This window comes from Rhinolophus hipposideros (assembly GCF_964194185.1).
Source record: "Rhinolophus hipposideros genome assembly, chromosome: 11".
Taxonomy (NCBI): Eukaryota; Metazoa; Chordata; class Mammalia; order Chiroptera; family Rhinolophidae; genus Rhinolophus; species Rhinolophus hipposideros.
The window spans coordinates 79,683,145-79,708,050 of NC_138057.1; the positions used below are offsets into that span (position 1 = coordinate 79,683,145).

At 48.3% G+C, this 24,906-nt stretch overlaps 1 protein-coding gene across 2 annotated transcripts in view; it reads right to left on the reverse strand.

The window, feature by feature from the left end:
- MED27 (mediator complex subunit 27) overlaps window positions 1-24,906 on the reverse strand; it is a 190,455-nt gene that overhangs the window by 13,367 nt on the left and 152,182 nt on the right. The window contains exons 5-6 of one of the 2 annotated variants that reach the window (XM_081066416.1): window positions 16,440-16,547; window positions 7,825-7,866 (exon numbers count right to left, since the gene is read on the reverse strand). In XM_081066416.1, the coding sequence (XP_080922542.1) occupies window positions 7,825-7,866; window positions 16,440-16,547 (150 nt within the window). The remainder of the gene's footprint in view (window positions 1-7,824; window positions 7,867-16,439; window positions 16,548-24,906) is intronic. The other variant, XM_081066417.1, reaches the window with a different exon arrangement.

Consider the following 24,906-nt stretch of genomic DNA (forward strand, 5'->3'; position numbering starts at 1 on the left):
CCTGGTGACTTCTCCCCAATCCCTGCTGGGGGGATGGGGTGGAGAGATGGGATGTCAGGGCAGAACACACTGATTGCAGGTACCTTCTAGGATCACCCAAGGTCTCAGCAGCCCTCACAGGACATGAAGGATTGTTCCAGGTGCTGGGACTGTGAGGCTACGTAAGCATGCAGGGAGGCCCAAAGGGCACTGTGGGTGCTTGTAATATCCGGTGTCTTATTCCCTCTAGGACTCACTTTTTGGGGCCAGAAGAGAGAATACACCTGGAGAAAAGTGAAGATGAACGACGCTTCGGTGGGTGTCTGTGGGTTCGTCATGGCAGCTGCTGGTCTTTGGTTTACTTTACAAAAAAATACCTAACAAAATGGGCCATACAAATGGCCACCGATTCGGCATTCCGTGCTGCTCCCCACAACAGGGTTAGTAACAGCAGCTCCTAGCTACTAAGCACCTACTCTGGGCAACTTAGTGTCAAGCACCTCACAGCAGTACTTCAGTGCTGCTCACAACACTGTACCCTATGAAGCAGGTTTCTGTTTCTCTCTTTTTTATGGCGGAGTGACCTGAGCAGGAAGAGCAGCTATATTCCTGGTCCAAGGTCCTCCAGCCAGTTCATACACAGCAGAGCCGAGCGTAAATCCAGGCGTGTCCGATTCCGGAGCCTGCGTCTTCTCCACTGTGTCCACTGTGGAAAGACCGGAAGAGGTGGCAGCAAAGGCGTGAGCAGGAGTGGCCAATGAGGGGACAGCACGGCAACTGCCGACAAACATGTGACAGAAGCCGAGGGAGTCACAGGTGAGAAGGTCGCCTTACACTCCCACCTAGGACTCAGTTAATGTTGCACCAATTCTGTGAGGCAGTGGCTCTTATGCTCCCATTTTACAAATGAGGAAACTGACCTGAGTCAGGCCACACAGGGAGTAGTGGTCAGCAGAACTGGAAGGTGTCTCTCTGGAACAGTCATGGCGGGGAATGTGATGGGGGTGAGCCAGGGTTTGAGAGAGAGGGCGGTCGGCTGGAATCCACGGTGCAATGGGCAGGCACGGTCCCGGGGAGCTACCCTACGGCACTGGGCAGCCTGCTGGGTGGTGCCAAGCGGCTTGGGGAATGGTAGCAGCTGTCAGCTTCTGACCTGGAGGACAGTGAGTCCCGTGCAACCCCTCAGGAAGAATAAGCTGTAGAGATGAAAGCGACTACTCTATGACTCCTCTAATGGCAGAGAACCACAAACCACTCCCAGCAGGATGGGCCGGGCTTTCCCGCTCCACTTAACTGTAAAGTGGGTACACGTGAGTACCTAAACAAGGCTCTTGGTCATGACCACACTCAGCAGAGCCGAGGGAGCCTTGCAGAGGGAAGGAACTGGGTTGTCATATGGGGAAAACAAATGATCAAATCTATTCTGGATTTAGAAGCTTGTGAACAGTCAAACACGCCCCTTAAGAGAAAAGGTGGCAATGAAAGGCTTTTCAGCTGCAGGGAGCCCGTAATGATCCCTCCTGCCATTCTCAGCTCCCAGGGCCCCTGGGGTGACGTTTAACAACATCCACTCTTGTTTTCCTTCTGCTTCTCCAGCTTGGTCAATACAGGTCAGCTGTCAGCTGACAAAGGGGCTGCCCTTCGGGGTGACCCTGGGACCGTCCATCGCCTCTTTCCCCACCTCTCGACACCAGCCCAATACTTGGCTCAGGAGGCACCCACCCACACCATCGCTCGTGCAGAGTCTGCGGACAGGAATTGACCGTCCTGCACCAACTGCCCACTCGCCCTTGTACTGCTGAGAGTTGTTCCCTCAGCGTTATCCGTTTGGGATGGCCAAGACACACTTGTCAGGCAGCATAGGAACACACAGAAACAAACGCAAACGCCACCATGTTTGGTCCACAAAACCTAAGCTCTCTTCACTGGAAAAGGTTCAACAGCACTTAAGAGAGAAGGGGACTGCAGAGCAAGAGGATCTGGAAAAAGCACAGGCCCTTTCACGATATGAAGAAGACCCCCCAGACTGCGGATCCGTGTGGGTGTGGGGCCTCCGCCGACGCTCACCTAAGCAGGCACCGCGCCAGGGGAAGGGCAGGGCCTTGGCACGGGGCCTCCACAACCACTTATTTACCTGTGGCATCTGAAGAAAGGTTTCTGAACGGAAATGTAAATGAGCTGGTAGGAAGAAATTCTAGGTATTACAGAGCATGCGATTTGAAATATTTGAGCCTCTGGCGACGTACACACTGCAGCAGGGACATGTGCAAACATGCCACAGAGCCGCATTCAAAAGCGGCCAGTCCTGTGCCCGCGGAACTCGTGCATGTTGGACAGCTTCTGTCCCTGGGATTGGAACTAGCACCATCCAATGTGAGTGGACAGTTTATGCTACGTGTCCCGTGCAGCCAGTTTCAGAGAACCGACTCTTGTAGACGTCACTCCTTCTTCTGCAAAGCACCAGGTGGCCACTTGGAAACACCCCGTGATAAGTCTGTCCCCACACAGAGGTCTGGCTTTGTAGCAAAGTATGGATGAGTTAGCGAAAGGACGAACCAGGGAGCAGATGAATGAAGGAGCAGGGGCACCTGCTCAGGACACCCCCGCCGCAGGACAACCCACCGACGCACAGCTAAGCTCTGCCCAGAACACACGACTGACAGGTTACTCTTCCTCTGCTGTCCCTGGACTAAGCCCTGGGCACCGTGGGCTACGACTTCTGTGTTTTACCTCCGAGTGGACAGCCTGCGATGAGCGTGGCAGTCCTGCTGACACCGTCTCTGCCATCCTTACCTAGGGGTGCACACACTCCACCTCTTTCTTAGGTTTCCCTGCCAAGATTTAAGGCAGGAAGTGGCTGCAGACATGCTCCTACTCTTCCTAAGTTACTGGAGGAAACACACACTGTTCTGAAATGAGAAGGTGAAAGACCAAAACAGTGACTGCCCCGCAGAGTTTAAATGTCAGAGAAATACGAACGCGTCTGAAACCTTTCCTGGCTCTTTGTGATTCTGCCCTTTCAGATGGTTCCCCCGACTTCTAAGTTCCCTTCTCTGAATCCGCTCTGCTGGAGGCGTGCGGCTATAAAAAGCTCCCCGCTCCAGGATGAAGTGCACAGAACCTCTGGGCACCGCCGTCAATGAGGGGCCCCTGTTGGCAGCCACGGACCCACAGCAAGCTGTCCCCAGCCCTCCGCCCTTCCTCACCACTGGGGAAGGGGTCTAATGAGGGAGAGGGAAAGGGCTCGCTGACAGAGTCCCCGCTGCAGACAAAAGGCAGGCAGGCCGGCCGCATTTAGCTTCACGTGGTGGGATTTGCAACAGGCCTCGTATGCTGTCTTTAACCCAAGGAGTCAGGCACGGCCCGAGGAGAATTTGACAGGTGTGCGGCTGAGCTCCTGACAGTATTTTCCAGAGACAAAAAGGCGAGTGTAAGCTCTGTCTGGCTCTGTGAGTCAGTGCCCCCTCCCATACCCCTGCTTTGTCACATTGAGGGGAAGACCTGGGAGGGCTTCCCGCCTTCCCAGCAGGCATCTCTCTGCGGCGGCCACCGCTGCTACTTGTGGGCAGGAGAACACACACAGACACGGTAACTGCAAGCACATAATGAACGCCAAAGAAAGGAGCCCTGTTCTACAGCAGAGCAATGCAGGGAGAGTTCTTCCAACCATCTGAGGACAGTGGAGTCTAGCGGCCCAAGAGCCCCATCTTGGAGGTGTGGCAGTTACAGCAACTACCACCATGGTCGGGACGGCTGGGAACTGTTTTTTGCCAGAGAAGTGCCCCCTTATTAATGACGGAGGACCCTCCTGGACCACGGCACTGTCCCCCCCAGCGTGCTTTCCCTCCTGCTTCGGGCTGAGTTCTTCTGGATGATGCTGACAGCTAGTCTGCCCCTCCCCCGCCTGGTCCATCTGGAGGGCCGGGGGCAGGCAGCGGTTGGCAGGGAATGTTTACCCCACGGCTCTCACACAGTGTCTTTCCAAGGAATGCTACAAGCCACATCAGTCGGGACATTCGAAATTTAAGTGGGTGGATAAAAAGATAAAAGAATTCTGAGAAAAAGCAGATACTGAGAAGCAGAGTTTAGAAATGTTCTACCTAATCCATCTCTGTTGGCATCCTGAGTTTGAAACACTGGACATCAGACCATAAACGGCACCAGGGCTTCGGAATCTGCAACGGCCAAAAGGTCCCCACTTTGTTTCGAACACGGCCCGGCTGTGGGTCACAAGGCCTGCGTCTGACCACCAACACGCCGAGACCGACACGAGCAGAGCAGCCACCCGTCCCCATTCCACACTGCAGCGCCCGCCCTCCCTGCCAAGGGCTTCTGCAAGCAAACTACACAAAACAGACTTTTTAAAACAAAGTCCTGAGCCCCTTCCATGAGACGGTAATTAGTTGAAAGCTTTATTGATAAAGAATTAAGCTTAACTCTATAATACATGATTTTCCAATATATTCCTTAATTTGACAGCAAACAGACAATGTTTTAGAAGGGAAGAGAAAGGCTCTTTAATCCACTAATTCTTACCTGACTCTGGAAAAGGAAAAGACTTCAACGTTATCTACCTTTAGTTCTAATCAGAAAGCACCATCACCTGCCCCCAAGCTGTGGGTCATTTATATAGGACAGGTGAATATCAGAGTTCACGTCCACTCAGTTACTAATAGGTGAAGGTAGGGATGATAAAAGAATCTCAGAAAGGGGTCTGCACAAATACAGACAGTACGCCATTCACCAGTGGAGATGAAATTCCCATCCCTACAAATTCATCTGTTTGTACTGCTTCAAACATGTTATATAAACTACAAGGAAGGAATTGGCAGGTGCTCCAAATTTTTCCAACTAGACCAATATCCGATTGTAAACACTGCCTCAGTGTGTGTTTGTGGTTTAGACAAATACAAAGAGTGCTCAGCGGGTTATTTTAAGGGGAGGTAGATAAAAATACAGCAGTCTCTCCAAATCTATGCTTTACCAAATCTGTGTTTCACACATTTTACAACTTCCTAATAAACTTTCTGCTCGCACTCAAAGACTTAATACTACACAGAACGCTAAAAATACATATGCAAAGGGAAGCACGTTAGCCCCTCCCTCCTAAAGGGCATCTGAGTGGAAACTGCTCATTGTTAAAACACCAGGTTGTGAGTCTGCAGGGTCCATGGCCCGAGGTCACCGCCCACCTTTTGTACAGAGGACACTAAGATCAACCAGGATAAAAAAGAAGCCAAAAGCTGTTTTAATGTTTTTCATGATGATAGCGAAACAAGATGCAGGTAGTGTAGTATTCTGTCTCCTTAGAATGCTCTGGACCAGCTTGCTGGGGGGAAACTGACCAAAGCAGGCTGAGACTCCATGCAAGCTGAGCAAGCAAATGCATCAGGTATGGTCACTCAGCTAAGAACCTAAGCTCAGAACTGCCCCCACGGGAGCCCACGCAGCCACACACTTCCTTCCTTCAGACTCCAGACCCCGGGGGCCTGGGGCGCTCCGCGGGGCAGAGCAGTGTGAGGGGAGTCGGACCATGACTTTCTTTGTAAGCTTTTAATTTGGGGTTAGCTTGAGATTTACAGAAAAGCTGCAAAGGGTACACACGGTTCCCAGAGACTGCTCACCCACTCCGCCGCTGGTAACATCTTTCATTACCTGGTATGTCTGTCCTAAGTAAGAAACCACTACTGGTTACTTACTACTACTGACTAACCCCAGAGCTTATTGGAGTTCACCAGTTGTTCCACCAATCTCCTCCTTCTGTTTCAGGACCCAATCCCGGGTGGCACACTGCATTTAGCTGTGACAGACCAGGACATCTGCACGTGTTCACAGGCTCCTGCAGGTGTGGCGTTGAGCTTCAGACTGCTCCCCTGGGCCCAGCATCAGTCCTTGGCTTAGCCTTTCCCACAAAGGTTCAGGACCAACGTGAACTTGATGCAGCGTGAGAGGGCTGGGCTATTACGCTCCTCTCACACAAAAGCCTCATGCTCAGCACTTAATGGGTACAGATTTCTTTTTGGGGTGACGAATCTGCTTTGGAACTAAATAGAGGTGGTGGCCCCACAGCTCTGTGAAGCTACTACCATGTTTCCCCGAAAATAAGACCTAGCCGGACCATCAGCTCTAATGCATTTTTTGGAGCAAAAATTAATATAAGACCCGGTATTATATTATATCATATTATATTATAGCCGGTATTACATTATTGTGTCGTATTGTATTGTATTACATTACATTATACCCGGTCTTATACTGTAGTAAAATAAGACCAGGTCTTATATTAATTTTTGCTCTAAAAGATGCATTAGAGCTGATGGTCCGGCTAGGTCTTATTTTCGGGGAAACAAGGTAAAAGCCACGGGACTATTCACTCTGAAGTGGTTTATATTATGTTATGTTATGTTGTGTTATGTTATGTTATGTAATGTTAACTTCACCTCGATTAAAAGCAAGGCCCTGCACTCTCTAAGCTACCCGGGGTACCTTGGACACAGCTATTACTTAAGTGGGAATAACATGGGCCCAGCTTGCAAAATCATGTCCCCTCTTCGCATCCAACCCTTCAACGGCTTTGCATTGAATTGAGACTAAAACCCAAATTCCGTTCCAGGATCTGGAAGCGCCTGGCTGCCCCAGCTCTGCCTCTCACCTCCTGGCCCCTGCAGGCTCCCATCACATGGGCTCCCAGCAGTCTCCAGAACATGCTTCTCAGCAGCAGGTTCCTGGGCTGTGGCTCCCATCGCCTGGGAATCTGTTCCCATGGCTTTTCGAAGGGCAGACTCCGTCTCATGCTTCCTGTCTCCGTCAGTTAGATTTTGCCCCAAAGGCCTCCTGTGACCACCCCAACGTAAAGGAGGCCCTTCCGCTGTTGTTGACCGCAGCCCCCTCGTGATAACCTGCAGTTACCGTACTGAATTCGCTCCCTTGTCTGCCTTGTTTTCCCCGGTACTCCTAGCAGCTAGCACAGTGCCCAACACATGGCAAAGGGGCTCAATAAATAATTGTTGATGAACTTGACGAGGCAATGAATGACATTACAAGCAACTCTATTATTTGCACTGCTGGATGAAAGCAGAGACAGAGGATGTATGAGAACAGAAGGAAGCAGCTGGGGCCTTCGGGGGAGGATATGGCCTGAGTACTAGGGAAGGGGGTGGGGGTGGGGGGAACCCTCAGAAGCCCCAGGAGTTGAGCTGGTCCAGGGACCGGCCCCCTCCACCACAAGGAGCTGGGAAATGGAGTTGATCGAGTCACATTTCATTTTTTCCTTACATTCCCAAAGCAGTATTTTCTGAGGAAGCCTGCTATCTGAAAAGGGAGTCACCAGAGTGTCAAGTGGGGTGGGACGCCAGCCTGCCTCCCTCAGCCCATCCCTGAGGCATCTAAATAGACCACAAGGACTCGAGAAACAATGTAAAAACTGTGGGTTGAGCAAGGGACAACTCAAAAGCCTCTGATTTTTTTTAAAAGGTATAGTTTACATATAAAAAATTTGTCCTTTGTAGGTATATAGTTCCATAAGTTTTGAAAAATATAGTTGTGAAATCACCACAATTAAGATACAGAGTATTTCCATCACTCAAACACGTTCCCTCGTGACCCTCTGGGGACAATCTCCTGCTCTCACTCCCAGTCCCTGGTCACCACTAATCTGATTTCTCTCCCTAAGGTTTTCTCTTTTCCAGAATGTCTTATAAATGGAATCAAATACTGAGCAGCTTTTTGTATCTGCCTTTTTTCACTTCTTAAAAATCCCTGGGATTTAAGACCAATGTTTATTCCTCCAAGCATTTGTTATTTCCCTTAATGCCCATTGAGTAAGAAGCGAAAAGTAAAACTTACCTTCTGGAATACTTGATAGTTAGATTTGGACCATATATCAAGCTGGGAGGGGGAAGAGATAAAAGTATCATTAGCATCAATTTTAGAATTTTGGACTTCAAAAGATATTGTAATTACTGTCATTAAGCTTGGAAAAAAAATCATGATTATAGGCTTACAGAATGTTGGGGTTGCAAGGATCTTAAACAGTCTACTTGAATTTGCTCTTTAGCAGCCGGCCGGTGATTTAAGGAGACGACATGAAGGGACGTGTGGGAGGCAACGTGAGGCACGTGTGGCGTCCGAGGCCCCACGAGCTGAGCCCCTGCTCACTTCTCTAACCTTGACTCCTACCATGTTCTCTTGTGCCACTCAACGTGCCAAGGGCAGTCCTGTCTCAGGACGTCTGCACTTCTGTGCCCTTTGCTGGGACTGCTTTCCCACAAACCCTCACACGGCTCCTCCTCCTCTAGCTCAGATGTCACCTTATCAGAGAGGCATTTCCCAGTCACTCTGCCTACAATATTATTCCCACACCTGTTGTCTGGAGTCTCTCTTTATTCTTTCAAAAATTTAAAATTTTCACAGCATTTAGAACTGCCTGAAACTTCGTTTACGCTGTCCTGGTATGGGACCTAGCACGTCACAGGCATTAGGAGGTCTCTGCCGAGGGGAGGAAAACTAGCAGCTACTGGCTGGTGAGCCCCTGTGACCTCTGTCATGCAGGGTGGCATGCGGGGTCTCTGGTCCCGCTCCCCACACAAGAATACAGGACATGGTGAGACCAAAAAGGAACACCCACGGAGCCACAGACAGGGGAGTCACACCGCTGTATTCTCGCTGGCGGCCAGGTTAGACACAGGGAGCAGGAGCCACACGATCCACAACCAGCTTGCTGGGCAGCCACGGCAGTTATATCAGTGGCCAATGGCTAACCGGTAACAGCTGACGGCCATCTACTACCCGAGCCAGCACCTTTCCACGTGAGGCCGAGAGCCTGGAAACTGCTCTCCTGGCTCTGTCCCCACAGTGTACCTTTCCCTGCCCCCATTGCTGGGCCCTTCTCCTCCCCCGGTTTCCACAAAAGCCTGCTAAGTGAACCCCCCCCCCCCTTTCTATTCTGGTTAAACTGCTCTCCAGAAAGATGGTGTCAATTTTCAGTCATTGCCCCATCGCCCGTTACTTAAACCAACTGATGAGGCAAGAATTTAAAAAATCTTTAGGCATGAAAATTTTAATTTGACAGGGTAGCAATTTGTAGGGGGAAAAGTGCCACGTTACCTCCAGATAAATCTGAAGGAAAGCTCAGAAGAAACATGAAACGAGTTCCCTCCATTATCAACTCTGCTGAGAGCAGTCCTGTTGGGCAGCTACCTGGTCGTGTCTGGGCGGGTAAGTCAGGTTCAGATTCGGCCCCAGTGCAGCAAGTGAGCCCAGGGCTAAGAAAATGCAGCATTTAAAGACTATTCTGAGATTGCAGATGAATAAGAATAACATTTTGTACCTTTTAGTTCTACCAAATCACTGCCAAGATGACAGGAAGATGACAAAGCTTCTCAATTTCAGGAAGAGAAACATCCTTGTCTGAACTTGGAACTAACAGAATTCTCCTGCTGTTCGCGGAGGCTACAGCTGTGTCTTCGGAAGATCCCCACTGTTTATCCTCCCTGCCTGTTCACATCATACAGAAGCAGACCAAGATATAAACCCAGGGCCAGGAAAGCAGGAAAGCCAGAATCAGCATACAGACCGAAAAGTCATCGTTTTTACTTGAGAGATAAAATTATTTTTAAAAACCTCCAGTACTGCAAAGGCTTTACTAGAAAAATCACCTGGAGAGACATATGCATAGGTTTAATTAGGGACAGACTTTCCAGCTTAAGGGTGGCTTCTCAACACACAGCACGCTTACTTAAAGTGAGTAGCTGCTGGTTTGGAGAGGCAGCTTCAATGTTATTCAGGACCCTCGGGAATAGTCCTGACCATCGGGGCCAGCGGGACGTTGGAAATATGCCCCATATACCAGGTACACTCAGGCAGGAAAGGGAACCGATAACAATGGGTTCCCCTCTCGCTGTACAAGCACAGCAGGCGGTTTGTACTTGATTTTCTGCTAGATTTATGCCAAAGAAAGCCACGTAAGTGAGCCTCGTGGAGTCGGTGCCCGGCCTCTCCTTGGGGCCAAGAAGATTTCAGAAATTCATTTCCGGGAGCCGGACTGACCCAAGTGAATATTCATTAGCTTCAGCTTATTTGCTGCACAGGGCACGGCTACCAAGTTTTTGCTGGCTGCGATATTAAAAAGGAGCATTCTGGAAGCTGCAAACTTCCAGCATGACGAACAAGAAATTATTCTGAACTACAGTATCAGGAAAAAGAAAGTAAAGCACCCCTCAGTATTCTGGGCAAGTATTAGAAAGGTCTTAAAATGGAAAAGCCAGCCTCATGGTAACTGGTGGCAGAACCTGCAGTCTTGGCAGAGGCTGCTGCGACTCAGGATTGGAATGGGTATTTTCGGGCTGGGAATGTGGTCTATTCTCAGGTGACATGAAAACAAACCGCACAGATGCCCAATTGCTTTAGCACAGACACACCTGCTCCCAGGTCAGTCATCAAGATGTCAAAGGAAGAACTAGTGAAAACAGACAATGATGTTTACTCACTGAAAAGAAAAATCAGAATGACCCAACATCAGCAGGCTGGGAATTCTAACCACCATGATGGCCCCGCTGTCACAAGCAGCGAGGGCAGACACCTCTGCTGAGATCACTACGCATTTAGCCTGCACTGTTACCCACGTTATCTTTTTAAAATCCTCCCAGCAATCGCATGCGGATGGTAAGATTATTTCCAGTTCACAGACGAGGAAACTGAGGCTCAGAGAGTAAAATAACTTGCCCAACCTCATGGAGCTAATGTGTGGTGGAGATCTGAACACGGGTCTGTCTCCAGAGCCCCGCTCTTAACCTGGGAGGAAGGCTGCCCTTCAGCTGGCATTCAGATGGAGTCTTGGAGCCCCTCTACCCGCCGCCAGGCTGTCACAGCTCTTTGGGAGGCACTTTTGCAAAGTTCCACATGACAAATCTGCTTCGAGGCCTGCAGATGTGACAATCATCACCACTCAAATTCAGTTAGAAGCACATGAAAATTCTGACAGCTTATCAGAAAGTCACCACTTCTTCATTTCAAAAAATAGTACAATGAACTAGAAATTATCTAAAATTGACACTTCCAAATCAAACCTGTAAGCCTCACAGAGACTTGCACTTTTAAAGCTCTGATTTATCCGTAGCTTCATCTGCAAGGTCAACAGGTGATGTGTCAACAGGGGCCGGATGCTATCAACCAGCAATGGTGATGGGGTCCTCCCCGGTGACTCCAGTTTTCAGAACCCCGAACTTCCATTTGGTCATCTTCTTAGGCCCGCCCACCCGCCCCTGGAGAGCAGAGGAGTGAACAGTTCTTTCCAAAGAAGGCAGTGTTATGGGTCTGTTATTCTTCAACTTTTCACTTTCAATCAGGACATACATTTGTCACCAAAAAACTGCTGAAAGTACAATTGCAGGGCATCCTCTGCCTGCGAATTAAACCGGATCCCCCTTCCCCACTTGCGCCCTTCCCCCAGAAGTAACGAGAGGCCATTTTTCTGAAGGTCGTCTGAACAATTTCAAAGGCTATAACAAATCAAAATGTTCCCTGCATCTAATATCAAACGGGGCTGATGCCAACACTTATTAGAGAAATCAGATTCAAGCTTCCCCCAACCCCCTCGACCCAAACACACACACACACATCCAACTTTGAAGTGGGAAGAATGCCGGGATCCGAAATTACCCTGGAGACAGAGCTGGCTGGCTTTGAAGGTTCCCTTTGATACCACCATTTCTTTTCCTCTCTTCCGCTAGGAGGCTGAAAGCAGCCTTTTCTTATTGATATGGGGTAATTAATGAAGCTATAGCATTAACATAACCTAAATCCCCTAACAAGATAAATTCAACCAAGACACTTACATTTCTTCAGCTAGGTCTGACCTGTGTAAAACCAGGACGATGGCCATTCGGCTCAGGTCCACCGTGTCACATGCTGAGTCATGTCTCTTCGCTCCTCCCTGATTACAGTGAGTACCAGGTCGGGAAATCTTAAAAGCATTTTTATATTTTAGAGGAATTAGTCTACCGGGGCTTGGTATCAAAAATATACACCACAGGTAGAGACAGGCCGACTGGGGTCGTAATGGTGGTTGTTGCTGCAAAGTGATAGCCTCGCTGGGGTTCTGATGGGGAAAAAAGCCTGCCAGGTCTGGAAACCCGGGGTGGGGGCCACTATTGTGAATAGGGATCACTGAACCTTTTAGAACATGCGGGTTGCTTTGGGTTTGGGGGACACAGGCCCCTGTAAACCCACGAGAGGCTTTCCAAGCCACACCGACCGTGTCAGCGGCTGTGCTCCAGAGACTGCAGCAAAATACCACCAGGCAACCGCCAGGCAACAGCTCAGCAGATGCGAGGCTGCTTCTAGGGAACAAATGGCAGCTGCATACAACAAGCTGTCTCGCAGACCATACCTTCAGGCCGGTGGCTCCTTCCAAACGGAACGTGTTATTTGGGACGAGCCAGACACTGCAACACATTACCTGCAGTAATGTCTATGTGTGTGGAAATATACGTAAGTTCACATACACCAGTATCAGTACTCAAAACAGAACACTAATAACAGCTGCACAGCTTTATTTCTACCGTTTGTAAAGTGCTCTGAAAAAAAGAAGGGGCTAATCAAATTGGTCAGGATTAGACTCTGGGCAGAGCAGTCATTTGAGAGCTGCTCTGCCAAACGTGGTTAATGGACTTTTAAAATAACAAGCGGATTCAGTCCTTCAATCTTGCTCTTCCCAGTTTGAATGCCCCCACTTACCATTTGGACCATGCGCGCAGCTGTAAAGGGGTGCCAGAGGCCTCCTGTACCACATTTGTCATGAGAATCACGGTAGAGTTCAGGTTCCCAGACACACTCTCATTTTCTTTCTGATGAAGGGAGAACCCACGCTAATCTCTCATTAGGAAAATACGCGCTTGTGCGCATGTGTGAGTGTCTCCTTTATTCTCTGATTTATTTACGAATTCACTCCCTGCTGCTTCTTGTAGTGCCCATCTCTAATTTTCGTTTCTCCACTTTTCCATTCCAGCTAAAGCATTTTCACATTCCAAGCGGGCGTGTTCATTATCCCCTCCTACACATCACTGGCCCCTGTGTTCCAGGCACTGAGGTCCAGTTACAGGATACAGTCAAGGGATCGAGTCTGGGCCCTTAGGAGATCCTGGCAGATGCACGTTTGAGATCTGGTTCAGTAAGACTTAGGCAAGTCCTTCGACTGTGCAAGGTCTCAGTTTCCTTATCTAGAAAATGAGTCTAGGATTCAATAACCACTTTAGGCAAAGTCTGCTTTACTAACATACGGAATACTGTTAGTATTTTATTAATTGCAAAATAGACATGTAAAGGAATAGTCATGATGCACTAACTCTGGTTAGAGAAAAGGGCTGTTAAAAATGTTATGGATGGGGCCGGCCCGTGGCTCAGGCGGTTGGAGCTCCGTGCTCCTAACTCCGAAGGCTGCCGGTTCGATTCCCACATGGGCCAGTGGGCTCTCAACCACAAGGCTGCCGGTTCGACTCCTACAAGGGATGGTGGGCTGAACCCCCTGCAACTAGAAACGGCAACTGGACCTGGAGCTGAGCTGCGCCCTCCACAACTAAGACTGAAAGGACACCAACTTGACTTGGAAAAAGTCCTGGAAGTACACACTGTTCCCCAATAAAAAAAGTCCTGTTAAAAAATAATGCTACGGATGTACCAATGATGATGATAATTTATGCCGTGGGCAGAGTCAAACACAGGCCTGCCACCTCCAGAGCCCGTGCTCATATAAGGGGACAGTATGAGAAGGAAGGTGGCATTCAGCCAGTGTAAATGGAAGAGTCAAAGTTTGTCAGGTGGACGAGGAGGGGATGGCACAGAGGCGAAGGGCACACAGGGTGCAAATGTGTGTGAGCTTGCAGTGTCCTGGGAGCCATCAGTGGCACAAAGGGCTGGACAGGAAGACGAAATGTGCTCAGCGAATGGCGGCAGACGAGGTCAGGAAGGAGGCCAGGCACCAGATCACTAGATGCCTGGCTCAGGAGTTTGGATCTCATTCTAGCAAACAGAGGTTTCAGAAGTTTGTTCTGCCAAACCCAGTGTCATAATCTGCTCGAGGAATAAATGAAGACAAAACAATCTGGTAGTCGAGTAAGTTAGGAAAACACTGCATAGTATATACCCCTCTCGGGAGACTCAAAAGGCACATGAGCGAAGGAAAGTCTAATTCATTTCTACAGAAATAAATTAGATACCTACAGAAACCTCCGGCCGAGTATCTCACAAACTTTTTGGACCATGGAATGCTTTGTGCCTAACATCTATTAATACCTTCCTTTCCTGCTTTGGGAGGGCTGCTTTGGGCAATGGGAAGAGAGCGAAATGCAAGAAATCCTACGTTTGGATGTGTACGTTAGGAAGACAGCTCTGGAAGCCAAAGTGAAGGGCAGACCGTAGAGAAAGTAAGGCCGCAGACTAGAAGTGAGAAGGCTAGAGCAGTGATTCAGCTGAGATAATGAGAACCTAACAGGAGTGGAGATGGACAGGAGCGGGCCAATTTGAGAGACATTTAAGGGGGAGAATCACCAGAACGCGCTGACGGACCAGATATCGGGGAAGAGGGGAAGGAAGATCTGCACAATTAGGCGGTGGTGGAGTGAAGCAAGACAGACAGCGGAAGGAAGCCAAGTGTAGGGAGCAAGATGACGAGGTTAGTTTTGGGCAGGCTGAATCTGAGCACGTCTGGGGAGGAGCAGTCTAACATAAGAACAAATCAGGAGCGATCCCTGGATGGAGGACACGGGAAACCGAAGGGGTGGATGAGAATTGCAAAGGGGCAGAGTGGACAGAGAAGAGAATGCCTGGGAACCTGGGAGGCAGGCAGGACTACCTAGGGCCGCTGAGGAGGAGTACCGAGGGAGAGATGTCACGGGTACATCTGGGAGCCTACTTTGTCATAAACAATACGAGTTATCACGTATCAGGTATGCGGTGTCAAAGTGCTAAGGGCTTTGTGCGTGGTATTTCGGACGCTTTCGGTATGGGGCGGTTACTATACCGCGAAACGTCTGAGGCAGAGGAGGTCAGATCTCTATTCCTTGTCATCTAAATCCAGAGGATGCGTCATTTGCATCCTGGTTTTTGGTCTTTTGTGGCACGGGCATTATTACATTACCTAACTTTTTATGTATTTCTTCTTTATCGCCCCGTTTCACTTGTAAGTCCTTTGAAGGGCAATGGCTGTTTCACACCAGGTATGACTGTGAAGTTGCAAACCTTGGACAAAAGCCACAAGAACCACCTCTCTAAGTGCCCACTGACCAGGGGTCCGTGGCTTAGGTGAGCACTTCCCCAGCATGCTCTGCAGCTGCTAAGCAGTTTAGAATTTCTTGGGTAGAGCAGCCATCAGAGTTTACGAGTCATACACACAACAGATCACTCCTGCCCCGATTATCTATTTTCTTCTCCACGATTGCTCCGAAGACATTCTGGTTTTCCCAAAAGGAAAAGGGAAAGTCTCCCCTTAAGGAATGCTTTGCTATCGATGGGGAAATTAGTGAGAATTTGGCAGAATACTTGGAAGAAGAGTAGCTTCCCGAGTTGACAACATTAGTGTAAAATGTGGAAATGCAGAAACGCTAGGTTACTTGTTCAAAATCTCGTTCCTTTACAGGTCATACTTGTACCATAATGCAAGGTTATGTGCTAAGCTACATTTGTCATCTTTTTTTGAAGAACATTCTATCCTCATTATAACGTGGCTGTTGGGTGGTGAGCGCTAGCACTAACCAACTTTTAAATGTTAATGGGATTCGTGAAGAGAAAGGAAGGCTCCTGAGAGAGGGGCAGGCAGAAGCTCGGGGCTGGGAGGTGACCAGGGTGCGTCTGGGTGGGCATCTCAGGCAGCGCTCATTACACTGTGGAAGCGAACACAAATGAAGGCTGTCAGCTCCCATTAGCGTCCCCGGATGCTCTCCACAGAGCCATATGGACAATGTGCAGTCAGGAGGAACCAGGGGTCCGCGTGGGTGAACTTTCAGAAACAAATCACCCATGGAAATGGCTGAGCTTCTCCCAGGCGTGTGTTCAGTGTGTGTGGCTGAGGAGCAGCACCTTCCCGAGGCCCACTTGTTAGTTTCGTGGGAGGAGGCTGGCGGCAGGTTGTGCGTCAAATTAACTCCAACTTTCCCCACGGTTCTAAGAAAAGCGAAATGCTGAACCCTGGGCTATTGATGTGCTGCGCCACTAAGCAAAAAAAAAAAAAAATCTATTTCCTCAGAAGACACATTTAATGAGGCAACTGGGGTCTAAGGTGATAAATTAGAAATTCAGCTAAGGCCATCAGCTTCAAGGAATAAGCAGAAGCTTGATGAAAAATGCAAGGGGCGAGAGAGACGATCCTGTGGAGCGGCCTCGTCACCCTGATAAACCCGGCCCGTGGGCACCTGCGCGGAGCCTGGCGTTTCCCCCCGCGGGCACCGGCCCACAGGCCCCGCGCTCACCTTGCCGTCTTCCGCGTACACGTTTTCGTTGTAGCCCTTTACGATGGTTCGGTCGATGAACAAGCTCCGCATGACCACGATCACCTTCAACACCTTCCCCAAGGTCACCTGTCAAAACACACGCACGACACGTGACCGCTTACCCGTGAGCACACACCCCACGCGAGGCGCGCGAGACGACTGCGAGCCGCCTAAGGACCGCAGAACAAACTCGCAGCGACAGTTCTTCCCTAACCACTTAAAGGCGGCGCGGCCCCCAATTCATCCAACTGCCCTGAAGTTATTTACAATTTTGACTTATAAACGCTCAGGACGAGTTCCGCATGTTACTGTCTGCTGGCTGAAGTCCCATTTCCTTTAGTTTTCTGTCTTCAGATTACCTTCTTCGAAGGCCGGCTGTGATTCTGGCATTCTAGGAGAGAATGAGCACCTCTGTTCATATTACGCCACGGCCCTCCCCACGCGCAACCGCAGATCACGGAGAGTTCAATAGAGAGATCAAAGGCAGGCACCAAGTACCCCCTGGCGGAACTATCGATCTGTAATAGCTGGGAAGCGGTGCAGAAGCAACACCGAATACTTTCTGAAGGGAAATGGACAGTAGCGGGGTTTTATCTCCAAAAAGGAACATGATCCTGGAAATACATTTAAGAGCTTTTATTGTTTTAGAACTTGAAGTCCATATTATGGATTAAAAACAAAAAACAAACGCCACCTAGAAAAGTGCAGTTTCATACATGCCAGGGAAAAAATAACGTGCGGTGCTTGCTGAATCGGGCTCAGCACCAACAAGAAAAACAGCACCGTCCTTTCTTCTGGGGGCGCAGGTAACCCTTCCTATAGTTTGCCAAGCCTCTTCTCCTTTCCTAGATGAGACCCTAGAAGGAGACTTGGCACAGGACCCATCCAAGGCCCTGGGTCCACTGTTCCACTGAGGCTCTGACGTCACAGAATTAGCTGAAAAGGAGCTTTGCTGGTCTAAGTGAGACCAGAGCCTCCGACCCCAACAGTTGTCTGTTTCTGGGAATGCCACCTCAAAACCCCAATTCCTTGCGGTTTTTCAATTGATTGTTCTCAATAACAACCTGCCTCTTTCATTGATTACTCTCAGTTACCAGTGAACATTCCTTCAACGACTTCTAGGTCTGAGTTGATGTCTCTATTTATATGCCTACAATGGTACAGGATATAAACTGGGCAAGAAAAAGATAGGATACATTTATTTACATTTAATAGAATATTAAAAAACCATGTACAGTCCTTTAAAACATTGTGATGCCAAGTAACACCTGAAGGGTCGGTTCTTATAGAACTGGAATCACCATTTCAGGATGCCAATAAACGCAAGCAGGAACAGCACATCTGTCTGTCTCTCGTTTACCTGCAGTTTATCGGAGGCAAGCGAGGGAAAGGAATCCAGCTATAAGTTTGTAATTATCAGCACTGAAATTAACAACCTCTCAGTAGGCTCCAAAGGGTCACTGTTTTTAGCCACACAGTTTAACTGTCTTTGCTCAGATATCTGTCATAAGCACAGATAGCTAAGCAATTGTGTCCTTAAAAAACCGAAGTCTGGCTGACTTTAATGAACTGATAAATTGCCTTAGTGATTTCTCAAGTTTCTTAAGATGGAATTCAGAATAAAACACACTACAGACACTAGAAACTTTATATTTTTTTAAAAGTGAATTTTGGTATTTTAAACTAATATTAAAAAGTATTAGTAATAATGCTTATTATTAGATGTAAAAATCTAAAATTAGAGAAAAAGGAAGAAAATAATTGTTCAGAGTCATTCAAAGATAATCACCATTAACATGTTGGAGTACTTCCTTTCTTTTTACTAACAAAGATTTATGGTGTTTGAACTTCTAACATGTTTATAATTGAAGCCACATATAATTTCAAATCAAATTTTTCTTTAAAGTTATGAATATAAGCATCGTTCTGTATCGCTTTGCAGTCTTCAAAACTGGCCTTCCATACTGCATGGCATTCTATTCAGTGGATAGACTATAATTTCTCCTGCTTTTTGGACATTAGCTGCTTTCATGTTTTCCCTAATATAAATATGGCTGCAATGTACAGTTGTTCACGAAGCTTTCCCTACATTTGGGATTAGTTCTTGAGGACAGATCTGCAGAACTGTGATGACTGGGGCAAACAGTACAAATATCTGCTGGTTTTGATACAGTCTACCCAAGTGTTCACCACAGGGCCATGCCAATCCGAAAGGGATGAACCCACCCATTTCGTTTCGCTCTTGCCAGCCATAGGTGCCGTTAAATTAAAGTAAGAGACAATAAAACCCAGCCCCTTCAGAAGTACCAACTTAATTGATTCCTTGAAGTCTTTTACTATGGAAGAAACAAAACACATACAAAAATAAATGAAACAGTATAAAAACCCCCATGGACCCATCCCAACTTGAATAGTTACACCTCTTAGTAAATCCTGCTTCATCCCCCATCTGTATTATTTTGAAACCAATAACAGCCATGGTAGCATTTCATGTGTAAATATTTCAGCCTGCATCTCAAAAAGATAAGGGCTCTGAAAATAAAAAAGTATAGTAACCATGATGACAACCCACATCTAAAAACCAAAAAATTCTCCAATATTATCAAGGCTACATTCCAGTCAGTGTTCGAATTTCCAACAGCTTCATAAATGCTACATTTTAAAGCTGGCTTACCTCAGGACAGGAACATGGCACACACAATGTGACTGGCTGGCTGTCTTATAAATCTTTCCTAAACGAAAGGTGTCCCAGCCTCTAGCCCCTCCCCACATTTGACTGATTGATGAAACTGGGTCTTTTTTACCCTCGAGTTTTCCACATCTGGATTTTGCTGATGGCCTCTGCGTGCTGTACTTTACATGAACTTCCTTACTCTGCTTCCTGCAAACTGGTAATTAGATGGGATTCAGGCTTGATTTTCTCTTCTGCCCAGAATACTTCATGAGTGGTGTGATGGTCTATCCACTGGAGGCATTTGAGGTGGGGCGTCTCGGTGTGACGCTAGCCGCTGCTGACCCGTAAATGCATGAGGGTTATAGGCCATCTTTTTCCAATGCGATCATTCCGTCTTCTTTTACTAGCTGGAACGCTTTTAGAGAGAAAAAGTTCCCCTCATCTACTATCTGGTTACCCAGTGGCAGACTTTATTATATAGGAAAGGCAAGATAAATGCTCAATTCTCTTTCTTTACCAGTTTTCAAAACAATGCACTGGTTCACTAGCTCTCTTCCAATATAGATGGGACTCGTTTTTCTTCCCCTAACATCATTATAAACTCGTAGATGTAAACATATTTGATGTGTTTCTGTCTGATGCAATTATTTTCTTACTCAAATTGTCCTGTCTGTGCTGGTGGCCTCTCCTTGACGGGGACTCTTTTCGTCTTAATCCTAGTCTCTTTGATGGCTTCCTTGCTCTCTGGTATCTGATATTCCAGTCTGTCTTACACAATTCCTATCTGAGGTCATTTCCTCAAGCAGCCCTGGGTATTTTCAGTGGGAAATGGTATTTTAAGACCACAATCAGGGCAAGAAGGGCAAGTAATTTTTGATCGGTTATAACTGTTTAATTTATTTTATGAATCTGAATTAGGGTGAATCTTTTCCTTTCCATTTTTTTCTTATACTACGTGTACATACATCTCCCCCACCTGCTCAATGGCTCGTGCCTGTGCTGGGCTGCAGCAGTTTATGGACAGTGTGATGAAGTCTCGCTCTGGTTTACTTTTGTCTTTCAAAACCATAAAGCTCTACAAATCTGTTCATTCCTATATTTTTACAGAGCCAGAAAGGACCCTGGTGCTCATGTAGGTTGAATATACACATAATCACACCTTTTAAAATTGTAACACGGTCAGTAATGAAACTATATATGCAAATCTGAAGCCTAACGTTTTGAGGCTTGGGAATCAGGTCTCGGCTCTGCTACTGGACAGGTTGGCCCAGGTTCTGACGTGCCTTCCCTGCACAGCGCTTGCCTCCCGTCCACTAACGGAGAGGATGACGGTCCCATCTCAGCGCGGCTAGGAGGAACCGCCGAGACCACGCACAGGAGGAACCGCCGAGACCACGCACTGGTAAGGCTGTGGTACTGCGCCTGGCACAGAATAAGAACGGTCTCTGGGGCAACTCTGCCCAAACACTTGTCAGGGCTTCACAGAATGAGGCGACTGGAAGTCAGTCAACATCAAAGCTGGAACGGGGGTCTCCGACACAGTGGGCTTGCCACGTATGTTAATTTACTTTTCTGCTGTCACACCTGGGGCTAAAGCGAAGCTGCAGACAGTGGCTGACAGTTGTGCTGGGCCCTGACGTAGAAACAAAAATGTGCTTCTTGGTGCAAAAACGACTGCTGAGCAGCAAGTTCGCAAGCCTGAGGGTCAGGGCAGTTTGGGGAAAGGCAGAAGCCACCATGTGGACTGATCTAACCAGACCCCCCCAACTCCCAAAAGAAGCCATTTAGAGCGAAGGTCAAGTGAACTGGGCTTCAGTCCCACACCTACCACTTCAGTGCAGCGTGTCCAAGGGCAAGTTAAACAACATCTTGTGCCTGTTTACTCAGCTGCGAAATGCAGAAAGGCCTGTTGAGGAAATTAACTGAGCTGATCTATGAAACGTCGCTGTGGCTGTGTGTGGTGTACAGCGCAATGCAACAGCTGTCGGCCTCTGTTTCTCTTCAGAGTGTGGTGCGGTGGACAGGTCAGTGTGAGCACTTCAAGTTCAGCCATCAAGAGAGCTTAACCCCTGTTCTCTAACATTCTTTCCAGCCCTCACACCACTCTACAATGACTCAGGTTCTCATGTATCTGATGCACTAGGTTGTAATGACCTTGGAGTTCTGGTAAACTGACATGGCCTCACATACAGGCCAATGGACACCGTCTTGCAAACTAGCCACCACGGGCCGTGCTCACAGGCACAGCGCCCAGTGACAGGGGCTCCAGGTCGGTTCTTGGCAACTGCGACGGGATCCCACAAATAAAGCTAATGCCATCTGGTAATGAAGCAGGCTTGCTGTTGCCAAGGTAACACTTCTTCTATCCTGAGCAGCACATTTCCAAAGAGCTCACTCAACAGTCCTCCTGCATCTGTCCCCGTGAGTGTTCAGCAGCCAGTTCTGAAGAGTCCAAGGGAGCACCGGGCTTTGTCAGCAGGAACTAAGGTGAACTTGAAAATGAAGCCGCTGGGCCACCCGGCCGGCCGTCACACCCTCCGGGCACATGTGCCTACAAGTGCTTGTGAGGACCCGTGACGTTCTGGGCAACTGGGGCTGCCATCGGTGGTCTTCTCTATCAGGTCTGACAGCAGCTGCCTGCCAAGCTGCAGTCCAGTCAAAGGACTTCTAAGTCACTTGGCAAGTCACAAGGCAGGAAAGGAAAGGGGGAGCAAAGGTGAGGACAACAGCAAAAACAGAGTTCCGCTCTGCCGCCACATGCCACCGAACACCCACTTAGCACACCCGGTAGTGGGGATGTTGTCTATACTGGTCGGCATGTGAGCTCAGCAGGTGAGAGACGCTCATCACCTGAAACTTGTTCCGCCGGGGCTTGTGCATGGGGAAAGGCACTTGAAGTCGAGCGCAATCTGCATCTAGGCCATGAGCCGACCCAAAGCTTATGTGCACGAGGAACCCAGGACCAAGGGCAGCAGGCCTGAGGCGGCCTAAAGCCCACGTGTGGGAGGCATAAAGGCAGCCCAGTAATCGTCATTCGGACAAAGGCTGCATGGCTGAGCTCTGCTCCAGGGAAGGGGTATGTTAAAGAACAAAGACGCCAACCATATAGCCATCCACAAATGTTACTTCCCAGGTACAGAAAAGTCCAACATGTAGGTACCCTGAGGGGGTTTGGGGTACGTTAAGCATTGTTTTTCAAAGTGTACTTGGAGAGGTGGGGGCAGGAAGGGAGAGGCAGAGAGGCACATCCACAGAAGTTCAGGAACAGGTTTCCTTCAGTACAGTACTAAGAACCTTCTTCTTTGCACTAATTCCAGAGAAAGCAAAAGACAAGGTGAATGATCCCAATAAGCATTTATTTATTGAGTAAGTGTTTGTGCTACAGGAAACACTGGGTGAGGACATTGATTCAGAGAATAGTATAACTTAAGAGCTGGAAAGGATTTAAAAAATTATTTTACCCAACTCTCCCCATTTTAAAGGGGTAAACTGAAGCCCAGAGAGGTTAAGAAGTATCAAATATGGCTCCTAGCTTGAAGGAGGCGACGAAACTGACATATGATGAAATAACGGGGCACATTGGTGAGCCAGCATGTGGGGCTCATGTGTCCTTGAGAAAGTTCGGGGGGGGGGCTACATCCCTGAGCTGTCTGGCACCATGAGAAGAAGTGGGGTTCAGCGCCTGCTCAGCTGAGCACTCCCCAGATGGCGTCCCGTGGAACACTCCTCCAAGAGGTGGTCCTGGAAAGTGTTCCGAGCCACCCAGGCCTCCCCTGACTTCTGGGGGGTGTCCCCCAGAATGATACAGATTTGCCCTTGACCTATGACGAGGCCAGGGGCGCGGCCCTGAGGCTGCAGCGCTCTCCATCTGTCTAAGAACCCCGGGATGCAGCCCGGCAGGTGTCTTATTTCCATTCTTAATAGAAGAAAGCTGAGGTTTCAAAGATCCGAGTGGAAGGTCACTGCTTTTCTGTGCAGAGTCAGAAGCCTGCCTCCTGCTGTTCCCCCTCTCATCCCTGACCTACGACCCCACCAGTGTCACAATATCACAAGAAATGGCAACCATGGAGCCCTTGGGGCATCTAACCCTCCATCTGCCCAGCCATCTCCTCCGGGTCTCTGGTAAGCAGCTCAAAGCCTTGCTTTGCAAGACTCCCGTCTCTCTCACCAATGGCCTTAAACTCACACTCTGGACCCCACCTAGAAGATGCCAATAGAGCACTTGCTTCGTCTTTAACGTTCTTTAAAAAGTTAGCACTCTGTATTCTGCACAGCTGCTAGGACGAGGTGTGATCACAAAATATGATGAAGGTTTAAATAAAAAAATTATTACAGTAAAGACACATTGCCATTAATCCCCTCAAAATACTCCCCGTTGCTTTGGACACACTTATCCCATCATTTTTGCCACTTTCTGAAGCAGTTCCGGAAGTCCTCTTTCGAGAGCGTCTTTAGTTGCGCTGTCATGGCTGCCTCGATGCCCTGAATCATTTTGACTTTGGGAAGAGCCAAAGGTCACCTGGTGTCAGATCTGGTGAATGAGGACATTCTGTAATGTTTTTGACATCAATTTCCGTACGAGAAGCGATGTGTGACACGGAGCATTGTCATGATGGAGGATGAAGTAAAGACACTCACGAAAGAGGACTTCCAGAACTGCTTCAGAAAGTGGCAACAATGATGGGATGAGTGTGTTTGAAATGAAGATGAGTATTTTGAGGGGGATTAATGGCAATGTGTCTTTTACTGTAATATTTTTATTTATTTAAACATTCACCATATTTTTTTTATCATACCTCGTATGTGTAGTCCTGACAGAATGAGGCTGGGAGAATTTTCTCTAAACAGCTGGCGTCGAGAAGCTGCGGCAGCAAGGGGAAGTGGAAACTTAAGGGGTACCAAGGGAAACTGGCCGTTGCTTCTTTCCAGGAAAACTGTAACACTGGATATAGCCAAGAGGAAAGTGAGACAGACCAGCCCTGGAAGGTTGACACTCGGGGGAAGCTGAGCTGGAGAAGCTGAGCTGGCTGTCGTGGCCTGGAAGAGGCAGGCACCATTACTGCAAAGGGCTGCACAGTAACCAGGTCGTAGAAAGGAAAGAGGGCTACGTGACTTGAGAAACAAGAGGTCACACCAAGGACTGTCAAAGAGAAACCGGATGTTCTTGCGGGTGGAGGGCCCAGTTTGCTCAACGGGATCGATCAGCTGTTGAAGACAAAACGCAACGCAATGCAACATGTGAAGGGAGAAATAAAGCAGCTCCCACATAGGGACTAGATTTGAAATACAAAGTTGGTACAGCCCCAAAAGCTGAGTCACATTTTTCTTTTTGACAAAGACCCAGGAAAAATGAGGCAGATAAGCTGACTTCAGGTTCTGTCTACCAACAGGTCAGAAAATTAACTTGCCAACAAGGCAAGAGAGCCTGGACCCTGGGAGAAAAACAGACCTGAGTTTAGATGTTGGCTCTGCCCCTTCCTGGCTATGTGACTTGGCCTAATAAGCCCCAGTTTCATTACCTGTGAACCCAGGGTAAGGCTACTGTGAGGAGGAAATTCCACCAGACGTGAAGTGCTTAGCACACTGAAATATCACCTTGAACTAGCTAGAATGGCTATCATTAACAAGACAAATAATAACAAGTGCTGGAGAGGCTGTGGAGAAAAAGGAACCCTCATACACTGTTAGTGGGAATGCAGACTGGTGCAGCCGCTATGGAAGGCAGTGTGGAGGTTCCTCAAGAAATTACAAGTAGAATTACCATATGACCCA